At 35.0% G+C, this 12,578-nt stretch overlaps 2 protein-coding genes across 5 annotated transcripts in view; one reads left to right on the top strand and one right to left on the bottom strand.

Moving 5' to 3' along the window:
* LOC128993767 (dedicator of cytokinesis protein 3) overlaps nucleotides 1–12,578 on the top strand; it is a 101,006-nt gene that overhangs the window by 12,521 nt on the left and 75,907 nt on the right. For both annotated transcript variants that reach the window (XM_054417748.1, XM_054417747.1), the window contains exon 6: nucleotides 7,218–7,366. In XM_054417748.1, the coding sequence (XP_054273723.1) occupies nucleotides 7,218–7,366 (149 nt within the window). The remainder of the gene's footprint in view (nucleotides 1–7,217; nucleotides 7,367–12,578) is intronic.
* Nucleotides 11,091–12,578, bottom strand: part of LOC128993768 (innexin inx3) — a 31,614-nt gene continuing 30,126 nt past the window's right edge. For all 3 annotated transcript variants that reach the window (XM_054417749.1, XM_054417751.1, XM_054417750.1), the window contains exon 7: nucleotides 11,091–12,304. In XM_054417749.1, the coding sequence (XP_054273724.1) occupies nucleotides 12,116–12,304 (189 nt within the window). In that variant the 3' untranslated portion in view covers nucleotides 11,091–12,115. The remainder of the gene's footprint in view (nucleotides 12,305–12,578) is intronic.

The following is a 12,578-nucleotide window of genomic DNA, read 5'->3' as shown; positions in this document are numbered from 1 at the left end:
TAAAAAACATTGGATAAGCTTTTCATGAAGTCATTAATTATGCTATTGTTGGTCCCAGCTACTAATCCATCATCTACATAAATAAGTACAAGTAGCTTCTTCCCTTGATCGTTTTTATAAAAGAGACAGGGATCCGATTTACTTCTCTTAAGACCTTGAGATTCAAGAAACTTTGTAAGTTTCAAGCTCCAACAACGAGGAGATTGTTTCAGACCATATAATGACTTTTGTAGTTTACACACACGTCCAGTTCCATCAGAATAACCTTCAGGTTGCTCCATGTAAACTTCCTCTGAAAGATCACCATATAAAAAGGCAGTCTTCACGTCAAACTGACACAATTCCAGATTTTCAACGGAAGCCGTACTTAGCACAGATCTAATGGTGTCATAACGTGCCACAGGACTAAACAGTTCATTTGACTAAACGATTTTATTTGATTTGATATAATCAATTCCTTCACGTTGTGCATATCCCTTGGCAACTAGTCGAGCTTTGTATTTTTCATGAGAACCCTCAGAATTAGGTTTGGTTCGAAGTACCCAACGACATCCCAGGACACGAGCTTCTTCTGGTTCATCCACAAAATCCAAGTTTTATTTTCATGAATAGATTTTATTTCATCGTCCATAGCAGCCTTCCAGTCAGATGCATCATCCAACACCATTGCTTCCTTGTAAGACCACGGAAACATCTGTGTTTCTGATTGAACCAGCATCAGATCAAAATGTCCACTGCTCATACAAGTTGGTACATTTTTCACTCGTTTTCCTTGTCGCAAGACATCTTTTTTGTGGTTTCATTTTTAGACAATACAACACGCTTGTTTTGCTCACCTCCCTCCAAAACAACAGGAGTTGCCACTTCATCAGTTTCTACTACCATGGTTTCATTTTGAGACAATACATCACACTGCTCACATCCCTCCAAAACAAAAGGAGGTACCGCTTTGTCAGTTTCCACTTCTGTTGCTTTTGAATTGATGTCAAAATGAACTTCATCGCTCGAAGATAGCTCATTATCAGGAACAGTACTTCCTTGGGATATCTTAGGCAGAAAGATAACAGTTTGCCGTTTGCTTGGTACATACACTCTGTATCCATCTCTCAAACCATGATACCCAACAAAGATTCCGTCAATGCTTTTAGCATCCCACTTTTTCCGCTTTTGCTTCGGCTGATGTACAAAGCAGTTAGTTCCAAATACCCTGAGGTGTTGCAGACCTGGAACACTCTTACCCGACCACAATTGCAGTGGTGATTTGCCTTCTACAGGACTTGGTCCTGTAAGATTAAGGAAGTAAACTGCAGTATTACAAGCCTCACCCCAAAGAAACTTTGGCAAGACTTTCCTCTGAAGCATAGAGCGAGCAGACTTCACAATCGTTCGATTGTCCCTCTCAACAGAACCATTCTGTTCAGGACAGTTGGGAGAAGTTGTACCGGTACGTATCTTAATACCATACTCCTGAATGATTCTCGTAGTTTCCTTTGATAGGAATTCAGACCCGTTATCAAACAACATTTCTTTTATGATCGTTCCACCTTGTTTTGCTTCTACAAGAAAGATGTGCATACAATCAGCTACTTCACTTTTATTCTTTATGAAAAATACTTGGCGATACTTACTGTAGTGGTCTTTAAACAATACAAAATAGCGGTTACCTCCAAGAGAAGTGACCTCCATAGGTCCGCAGACATCTGTACTGATCAGTTCACCAACCACCTCAGGACAAGTTGGACGAGAATGAAATGGATCACGATGAGATTTACCAAGAACACATCCATTACACAGACCCATGTCTCCAGTCACATTAATTCCATTCATCTTCAAAACTTGTTTAACATAGCGTTGATTCTGATTACCTAGCCGTTCATGCCATAGCTGTAAAGAATCTTTCTTACATGCAAGTTGTACAGTGGGTTGTATAGGACAAATAGCACGCATGTTAAGAAAATTTAAATCCCCATGCAAACGTCCAGTCAATGTATCAATACCATCGAGGGTAAATTTACATGCAAGATTGTCAGCAGAAAACACATGGTTCTTCTTCGCTGCCTTGCTGACTGACAACAGATGAGCTCTAGAATTAGGTACATACAAAACGTTTTCCACAGTCGTTTGAATTAGCTCTTTACCAACTTTAGTTTCAACAACAATGATCCCAGATCCCTCGGCATAACACTTTTTATCAGAAGCATTATCACTGAAGCCAGACATAAGTTGTGGTTCTGAAAATTGTGAATACTCTGTAAAATATTCTTTACACCACGTTACATGATGAGTAGCACCACAATCCGCAATCCAAACGTCCCGATTTGCAAAAGTTAACTCATTCCCGTTCATAAAACTAGGCCTATGTTTTGCAGACACATCCTTCTTGTTATCAGATGTAGATACCGTAGACTTCTTTTTAAGTGTTTACACTTAAAACAAAATATCTTAGTAACCTGCTTTTGATTCTGATTACTCTGCCCTTGTTTTTCTTTTTTAACCCTTGTACCCGTGGGTTTTGAAACATACAAAGCAGTTTTCAGTAACTCCACGTTATCACGCTGCTCTATAGTATGAAGCTTTTCAACTATAGTTCAGCCGCTTAGAAAACGACCTCCTCTAGCATTGGTTTAGCATTAGCGCGCAGGTCGTTTTCTAAGCGGCCGAACTATAGTGTTTTAATTGTTCTATCCTTAGATGGCAGCTTCCCATACATTTCTGAATTCACGAAAGCTTGGCCCCAAAGTAGATAAAATTCTTGCAATTAAAACTCTATCACTAAGCTTTGATTCCTTTTGTTTCTCAAGTGCATCATTTAATTCGGAAAAATGTTTTTGAAGCTTTGCAACATGGGTAGCTATGTCCTCATTAGGATCCCGATCCCACCTAAAAAACTCTTCTTGCAAACGATCTAGCCTTTGTTCACTAGACTGTTCATACACAGATATTAAACAATCCCAAACTTCTTTAGAAGTTGAACAAGTCAAAACCAGTGTAGATGGTTCATCCCCTAGGGATGACATCATGTATAACATAGCAGAAGCATCTTTTCTGTCCCAATCTGCAATAGCATTTTGCTCAGATCCAGAGATGTTATTAATAGGTCTTACTTCAGATCCCATTATGAAATTTAACCCTCCGAGTGTCCATAGTTTAAGCCTTAATGTCCGCCTATTTTTGGCGCATTTGCAAGGTTTTATTAAAACGGATCTGAGAAGCTTAAAACAATGTTAATGTTACTGTTCTATATACCATTTTGTTTGGAAAATCATGGGCTTCAATATTATACATAAAACATAAGGAACATTTGTTTCAAAAAAAATTTTAGGTAAAAAAAAATTTTGGAAAATAAAAAAAAAAAATAAGTTTGCGCTCAATGAAATTGTATAAATTATAGGCCTATACATATTTGAAAATAGCCACTTTGTTCTAAATTTTATGAGGATTACAAATGTATAATAATATAAGGAAGTAGATTTGCAAATAAATAAGTTATGGGCAAAAAACAGATTTCGGTACATAGCGTTTAGCTAAGAATGCATAGCCTAACCATAGCTAGGAATCTGGCTGATAATTTACATCAATATCACTACCTACTTCTTCAGGATCATCAACCAGCCCTTCAAAATCTTCAAAATCACTTAAATCTTCTTATAATGCACCACGTATATCACTACTTTTGATTTTTAACACTAAAACAATGATAAACGTAATAAAACACATCAGTCATCGGTCCGAGGTTAACCAAGCTGTTTACAAATACGCACGTCAGCTGTCTGCTACAATATTTTCGGAACTAAAATGAATAGCGCTTAGAGACAGACCTCCGGAGAAAGCTCTGAATCTAACAAAAAGAACGATACCTAACTCGATCCAGTTCAATCCGATTCAGTCAGTCATAGAGCCTTCGCCGTAAACGATGTTCGTGTGTCGAAAAATCGACAAGTGACACTACACAAAGTGTGTCGTGAGTCGATTTTTCGACAATCGACGCTCGGAGGGTTAACAAGCCTTGTTGTCTCAACAACAACTGGATAAGCATCTTCCATTTAGTCCAATTACTTGCACCCAAAAGTTTCTCTATACATATCTTTTCATTAGCATTTGCCATAATGTCTAACCAATTTTATACTTGCTCCAAGAAAAAAGTCAACAGTTACAATGGCAAAACAATGAAGAAATATTATATAGCTTCTTTAGAAGTGATTTAAAAAATACCTTATTTGTAGAATAGCCCACAACCTATTGATACGTACTTGTCCAAGGCATTCTTTCTCTAGGTGACTTATAAGAATAAACTTTTAAATTAATGAGAAACAAAATATATTACAGAAAGGAATCCACACTTTTATTTAGATCACACAAACATAATCATGAACACAGCTTAACATAAAAAGTAAAACATATGATATTGAAACAATGTACATTTAACCCTCCGAGCATCACTTGTCGAAAAATCTACTCACGACGCACTTTGTGTAGTATCACTTGTCGATTTTTCGACACACGAACATCGTTTACGGCGAAGGCTCTATGACTGATTGAATCGGATTGAACTGGATCGAGTTAGGTATCGTTCTTTTTGTTAGATTCTAAGCTTTCTCCGGAGGTCTGTCTCTAAGCGCTTTTCATTTTAGTTCCGAAAATATTGTAGCAGACAGCTGACGTGCGTATTTGTAAACAGCTCGGTTAACCTCGGACCGATGACTGATGTGTTTTATTACGTTTATCATTGTTTTAGTGTTAAAAATCAAAAGTAGTGATATACGTGGTGCATTATAAGAAGATTTAAGTGATTTTGAAGATTTTGAAGGGCTGGTTGATGATCCTGAAGAAGTAGGTAGTGATATTGATGTAAATTATCAGCCAGATTCCTAGCTATGGTTAGGCTATGCATTCTTAGCTAAACGCTATGTACCGAAATCTGTTTTTTGCCCATAACTTATTTATTTGCAAATCTACTTACAATTTTTTTGAAACAAATATTCCTTATGTTTTATGTATGATATTGAAGCCCATGATTTTCCAAACAAAATGGTATATAGAACAGTAGAATTAACATTGTTTTAAGCTTCTCAGATCCGTTTTAATAAAACCTTGCAAATGTGCCAAAAATAGGCGGACATTAAGGCCTAAACTATGGACACTCGGAGGGTTAAACAGTTCAGAGTATTGTCAATGTTCCACTATTTTGGCATATTTCTAAAGGGGAGAGCTTATTAAATGTGGGATTGACTAAAAAAACTCATGAATATCAAATCAAATTAAATTGAGACAGAATAGAAAACTAGTTTTTAACTAAAGCAAAAACACAAAGGTAATAATCTAATAGATAAACATGAACATATGACTGATAAAAAATAATAGTCACCACATGCTTGCTTATATACAGATCATGAGTGAAAGACCAACAATTTCAACATTATTTAACAAACTAAGTTAGAAATCACTTGTAAAAATAACCTCTATAAACGACTTCCAACCGGTTTTCAATTTTGCTAATGCAAAACCAGCAGCTGTTTTGTTCTACTTTAGACCCAATCTATCTATCTATCTATCTATCTATATATTAATAGGCAAGCATGTTTCTTTAAAACCTTTTTTCTCAGCTTGTGTGCATCGTGGGGTAAATCTGCGCATACCGTTAGAAAGCAATTTTCCTGTAGGTGTGCAGAACCCCTTTATAAATTTAAATAGGCTCAAAGATAAGCACAAAAAATTAGTTTAAAAATTTGAAAAAATTAACATGGATCTTATGCGTTGCCATGCTGGTGACGAAATAACAACGAAATATAAACAGACAATCAAAACAAATGGAAGAAACTCCAATCACATGTTTTATTTACAGTGTGGGGTGAAAATGGAGAAGTGAGTACATTACATATTTTTGGTCGAGTTTCGACCACTGGACGACCTCTTGTTAATATTAATTAAAAAGAGCTATTTAGTATTTTTGCTACATTATGACAAAAAAATGTTTATTTTTGTTCCCATCAATATATCTTGAATCTTTAATTTCACTGCAAAACTTTAAAATATATATAAATAATAGCTTATTCCCTATATGGGAAATTCGCTAAAAGGGCTGCAAATCTTTACATTAGAAAATCAGTTGTAATGACAAATAAGGGGATCTTGTTCAGATTTGTCAAAAACTAAATTTATTGATTCACGATACCGATTCCTGAAAAATCTATGCTCAATTCTCGTTCCTGATGCTATTTTTAGCGAATTTCCCTATAGGGAAGTAGCTATTACCGTAGGTCTCATGGTAAGACTTAAGCCCGGGACCGATTTACTTTTTCATTTTGATGTCCCCAGAGGCCAAAAACACCATTCGTTCAAATTTTTATATATATATGTGTCCATCCGCACGATAACTTGAGTAATTTTTGCCCGATTTCGATAAAATTTGGTTTGAAGGTGTAAGGCGAGATAAACTTGAATGAGTTCGCGAACCAGCATGATCGGACTATGGGAACGGGTGTTTATGGGGGGTTTTATGGGGTAAAAATAGGTTTTTCCCATTTTAGACCCTAAAAACACAAAATTTTACAATTTCTTTTTAAACCATTTTGTAGAGCTTAAAAAAACAAATAATTTAGTATATTGAAGCATTATTATGCGCCTAATTGTTACGGAGAAAATTAAAAAAAATTGTAATTTTAAAATTCCCATGTTATTCTTATGGAGAATAAGTCAACTGTTGTAGTTTGCTTGTTTATGAACATATTTTGATGAAAGTTGGAAAATACATTAATTTCTTACTAAACCACAGTACCTTTTAATATTCTACATAAAAAAAAATTTTACCCTCCCTGTTGCAGCAAACCTAAGTACTCATTAAACAAATTCTGTTTAAATAGGGAATAAATGTGATATTTTTAAGGAGACATTTTAGTTTAAATCCAATCAGGCAAATGGAAATTCGCTAAGTCTGCAGGTTTGCTGCGGCGGGGGTATTTTAAATTCTTCCACAAATTCAGTTCATTCTTGTATTTTACCGGTTCACCTATTGCTTTACCATGGGTAGACAAACGGAAGGCTAAAAGAGGCGACCACCTCTGAAAAAAATAGACTTAAGTTTTAAAATCTTATAAAGATCAGCTAATTAGTGGTTGGATATCCAAGCAAGTTTTTATGTTAAGATAACTTTTTAGTGTGTACCCACACAGCCCTCCTACATTTATTATATATTGATTAATAAGCGACCTGTATTCCAGGAACGAGAGACATACAAGTTCCAGACCGTTCGCAAGGTGATGCGAGACCTGGTAGACTGGCGGAGACAGCTGTTGACCGGAACTCTTACTCAAGACCAGATGAGAGAACTCAAGCTCAAGATCACAGCCAAGATAGACTGGGGAAACAGGTCAGTGCATAGTTACCAGTGTTGGGAAGTAGCACGCTACTTTTTTTGTAGCGTTAGCTGTAGCTACGCTACTTTTAAGATTTTGTAGCTTTTTAGCTGTAGCTAGCTACATTTTTAAAGTAGTTGTAGCAGAATTTTAGCTACTTTTCTCGCTACATTAACATTGATTGAGATAACCTTTTTCAAACTGAGATTTTTTCAAGAAAATTAGGCCAACTTTCTTGGCTTTATACAGATGGTCACAGTCGTTTCATTACCCATTACAACGTTGCGTGGACATGGAGGCCATTATCTGAGTGTTATCCACATTTTTGGCTCTCATTTCCTTCATTTGCTACTCTATGATTACTGTCAGATAAAATAAAATCGCTAGATGCAGACGACGTTTAAACGTTACCGGTGACAAGAGAAGCTGTTGAATGCTTGCAAGTGATTGACAGGGAAATTAGTAATCAATTTAGTTTCTTTATTGTATCAATTTAGTTTAAACATGGGTTTTAATGGAAACCAACACTAAACCTTAAAATAATGAGAAAGCTGGTCTATCAACCTTTGCTTCAGCTGTTGATTGTGGTTCATCATCTTTGGAAAAGTAGCTAAAATTGTAGCTATAGCTACATTTCATTGTAGCTGTAGTTGTAGCTAGCTACTTTCTCGGAACTGTAGCTGTAGCTAAGCTACTTTTTTGGAAATATAGCAGTAGTTGTAGCTAGCTACATTTTAAAAGTAGCTTCCCCAACAGTGATGGTTACATTGTGTTTGGTGGTCAGTATGTTATTTATCATCATCACTACTTTAGAAACAGCAGTAACATCTGTACTCCACTCTATACTCTACGACTTCGGTAATCGTCTCCCGTGACCGCGACAACACTCGTGGGAGTAACTTTCAGTCTCCGCGACTTCAGTAATCGTTTCTCGCAACGGCAGCAACACCCGTGAGTGAAAGGCTATGATCACATTGCTTGCAAGCGCATTATGTGATGCGAGCTCGCACGAGTTGGGGTATTCATATTACGTGCAGGTACTTGCATATTGCTGGCTAGTTAGGTCAAAAGTCATGTGATGATGACATTTTTATGATGGAAATTAGTGTTTTGAAGTTTTTCAAAAGAACTAGGTTTTAGTAGTGGATAGTGAACCATTTAGGGAAGAATGGGTGAACGATTACTTCGTTGACAGAGAAGTAGGAGGAGAATACCACCTTGTTAGATGACTATTAAAAAAATAATACAAAATAATAACAAAAATAATAATAATAGGCAAGAATATTTAAAATCTGTTATTAAAAAACATTAGCATAAAAAATGTATATTAATTACGCCTAATTTTTTAAAAATTCATACAATTTGAAAACATGGTGATATCAGTTAGGATAGAGCTAAACTTATCATAAAATAAAAGCAATCATAAAATAAAAGCAATATAAATTTTTATTAAATACTTACCTGTTTTGGCTTTGTTTATAGTAGTAAAACATGCCTCACACTGCTTACACTTAACAAAACTTCTCAAATGATAAAATAATTAAAGTAATATTTACATGTAAAGAATTAATTAAATAAGAACGCCTTCGCAAAGGAAACGCAACTACAACGTGTTCCTGTATTGCGGGTATTGCATTGACTTTCTGCAGGCGTTCTTAATTTTTTTTTATTCTTGTCTTGAAAAAATCTTGATCAAAAACAAATCTCGTCTCGGAGTGTTTCTCCAGGAGAAAAACGTATGATAACATTAGTACATGTTCGTAGTACAGACGGGGCAATGAGAAGGTGCTTGGAATGTAGGAGAGATCGTGATCGTGCAAAAGAGATTATAAAACTCAATCAAATGTTCATCCATTTGATAAGAAAGAATAAACCGAAGATCAAAAACCTACACACTGCAAATACGTACTCGCTTCAAAAACAAATAAAATTGGTTGCAAGAATCTGGAGATGCGAGCAGGGCTGGATTTCCCAACCTAATTATTGTATTCTCTAAAGATCAGACAGGAGCTAGCTGACTTATCTTTAGTATGGTAAATTGGTGAAGAATTAAACTGGAATGATCTCATAGATTCCATTTAAAACAAGATCTAAAGAGATCTTTATCCGCTAAGGAGATTCAAAGTAGTTGTACTCATTTTGTAAAATTATTGTGAGTTTTCTCACTGCCACAACTAAAATAACTACTTACCTTTATATTCCCCCTGGTGTTTATTGGGAATTCTTCTGATCGTGCTAAAGATTTCCTCCAACAGCGTAACCATTGTGTAACTCAGTGATTCATAGCTTTCATAAGTCATAGCAGTTACCAAGATCACCGAGGACCGCTTTTTAATGGCCTTGGCATCCTGATAGCTAATTTTAAACTTATCAACAGCAGTTTATAATTTATAGTCTACTACGTCCTCCTAGCAAGAGGAGTCTTTCATCCCCAACCAAATCAACTACATATAAAAAACCTCACTATCTTAAAGAGTAAACTGACCTAGACAACAGACAGCAACTTCTATCTGGTGTACTTGTTATTTATTTAGTAGCCAAACAATGTGAGTAGTCTTGGGCAGTGTTTTGAACCTGTGGTAGGCGTTAATATTGCATGTTAGCTTAACTTTAAAAACTAAGTACTGGTAACTGACTTGAAATATAGCACTCGAATAATATGAGCAAAACTAAAACAGCTTCATCTGCAAAAATATAACCTTCTCAGATAAAATTCATACCTGGGTATGAAAAATGGGTTAACAGGTTGGCATTATATTTTATAAAAGATGAACAACATATTTTATAGAATATCTTTTATAAAACATTTTACGGTGTAATATGGCCACTAGTTACATTGGTTTTAACTAGCTCTAATTAGGTATTTGGCTTAGTGTTGCCCAAACTATTTTTGTCTTGTAAAGTGGTACAGTACTTCAAGTAAAAAGTTTGGAAAACAGAATAACAATCATTTGATTCTGTATTGAAGCACTGGTCTTTGGCCACCTAGAATGCTCTACTTGATACTAGGTTATTTTCAATTTGTCATGAAGGCTGGACATGTATGAGAAACTTGGAAAATTTTGTTATATCATTGATTTGAGTTATACTTTACTGCAAATGGTGGTTTTCTGGTTTTGAGCAAAATTTTCCAACACCTTAGGTGGTAAGATCCAAACGGTAAGACCCAGGAACGATGTGTAATGAATCTAATATGTTTAAGGAAACGTTTTAGTAAAAAATTCAATCAGACCAATGGAAATTCGCTTAGTCTAGAGGTTTGCTGCGGGGGAGGGGGTATTCAAGTTGACACATTAATAAATTATTCAATATTACATTTTAAACTAGTAATATTGGTTTACAGAGGCAAATGCCTCACTTGATAAATATATCAATAATAATGCTAGTTCAATAACACTAAACTTGGACTTAATAGTCATGTATTCAATAAAATGATTGTGCTTTTTATTAATTTCTTATTCTTACCTTCTTCTTATTCTTACTGGTATCGTTCATAATAACTTCCTGACTGGTGGACATGTTTTCATGTATAAAACAACCTACTTAAAAATGCAATAACTCGATAGGTTCAAAACTTCAACACTGGTAGTTGTACCTATCATTTTACACTGGTCAACTAGCAATATATTTTTGTTCAATATATTACTTACCAACATATTTGTGTTGTATGCTCTATATTTTTGCAACAACTTTATTGTTTTTCTAGGTGTGGTTAAATCTGGGTGGCAATAAAATAAATTCATTTTAAAATTCACTTTAATAGCGCTTTTGAATATACAATTATTGGATATTATCACTATTCAATAAGAACATATTGAGTACAAAACTTACTAATAACAAATGGAGAGAGAATCTATTTTCTTACACTATAAATAGAAAAATACACATTGAGCCTTTCGTTGTCTTTTTATGTGGAATGTTTAATTAATTCTGCTATCACATTCTCATCCTGTGAAACTAGACTCTTAACACTAACTAACCGAGTATAATTACCTATTATTCTATGAAAAGTAAAGACAATCTACATAAAATACTAAAGTGTAAATGAACAAGTGCTTCTCAGTCCTTAACAAACCAAAATGTAAAGCAAAGCAGACCTAACATTGATATGTTGTAATTCTCGCCTTCAATAAAATAAACACTTACATGACTAAATACATAAATATTCTTCTTAAAGTGATGCCAGAAGAACATGGAAGACTCATGGAAGCTAAGTGTATTTGGAGAAAAACATAATGTACATTTTGATTCGGGAAATACTGTTTTTCTATATAAACACATATAAAATATTGTGTAATCTATATAATATCAACTTTTACTATCCCCGAGTAACCCCCTCAACGTAAAATACTTTTTGTAATCAACAAAACGGAATGTCCGATTCAATACATTGACATCTGCGCAACAGATTCTAGAGATCATTCTTTTTAACCGCCTTATCAGTCATAAAGCTTATCACTTATATTGTTCATGTTAATTAGAAAGCTGCCATTGAAAGTTGAAACGCTGATTTAAGTCGGATCAAAAAATAAATACAGGAAAATTATTGCTATTTGATCAACTAACCTATTTGACATAGGTACAGCATCTCACGATTTCAAAAACATCTTTCCATAAGGCCTAGATTGGAATTACAATTTGACCCTTCATGACCTTAACTTCATTCAATCATGATAAACATTGGGAAAAAATTTAGAAACATTTTTTTTAGGCCAAATGCAACTACTACCAACGTAGATCAGTTAGTACGATCTAGTTTAAGATCAAGCTTCAGTCTCTTTGTGCAGTCGTAGTTTGTCCGTGGGGTAGATAGGTGACAACTCCAGAGTTGACGGAGCTGTTGGAATGTTGTTACCAAGATGTAGTTTACGGCTCAGTTCATCCAACAGCTCACCAAACATCATCATGTTGAGGTTTTGGCCGATGAGGTGCAACAGCAAAAAGTCACCGACCTGGTGAAAAAAAATCATTAATATGTTTTAACTAGAAAAAGTTAGGTGTTGTGATTGAAGTTTATAATGAACAGCTGGGTCCAGTTTCGAACCATCAAAAGCTACTGAATTTACTCAGGATGAATCAGGCAACTTCTAATTCTTAGGTGAGCGTTATAACCACTCACATACACAGCATGCAACCAAAGACTTAAAAACGTTAAATAAAGATATGCCACCGTTATAATATGTATACTTGGAAACCTCCACTTCTTTGTCCTCAAAACTTTATCCT

Source organism: Macrosteles quadrilineatus, unplaced genomic scaffold, assembly GCF_028750875.1.
Source record: "Macrosteles quadrilineatus isolate MER2022 unplaced genomic scaffold, UCM_ALF_1.0 Scaffold_5__1_contigs__length_97177068, whole genome shotgun sequence".
Taxonomy (NCBI): domain Eukaryota; kingdom Metazoa; phylum Arthropoda; class Insecta; order Hemiptera; family Cicadellidae; genus Macrosteles; species Macrosteles quadrilineatus.
The sequence above is the reverse complement of the archived record's forward strand: the minus strand, read 5'-3'. Positions and strand labels throughout refer to the sequence as shown.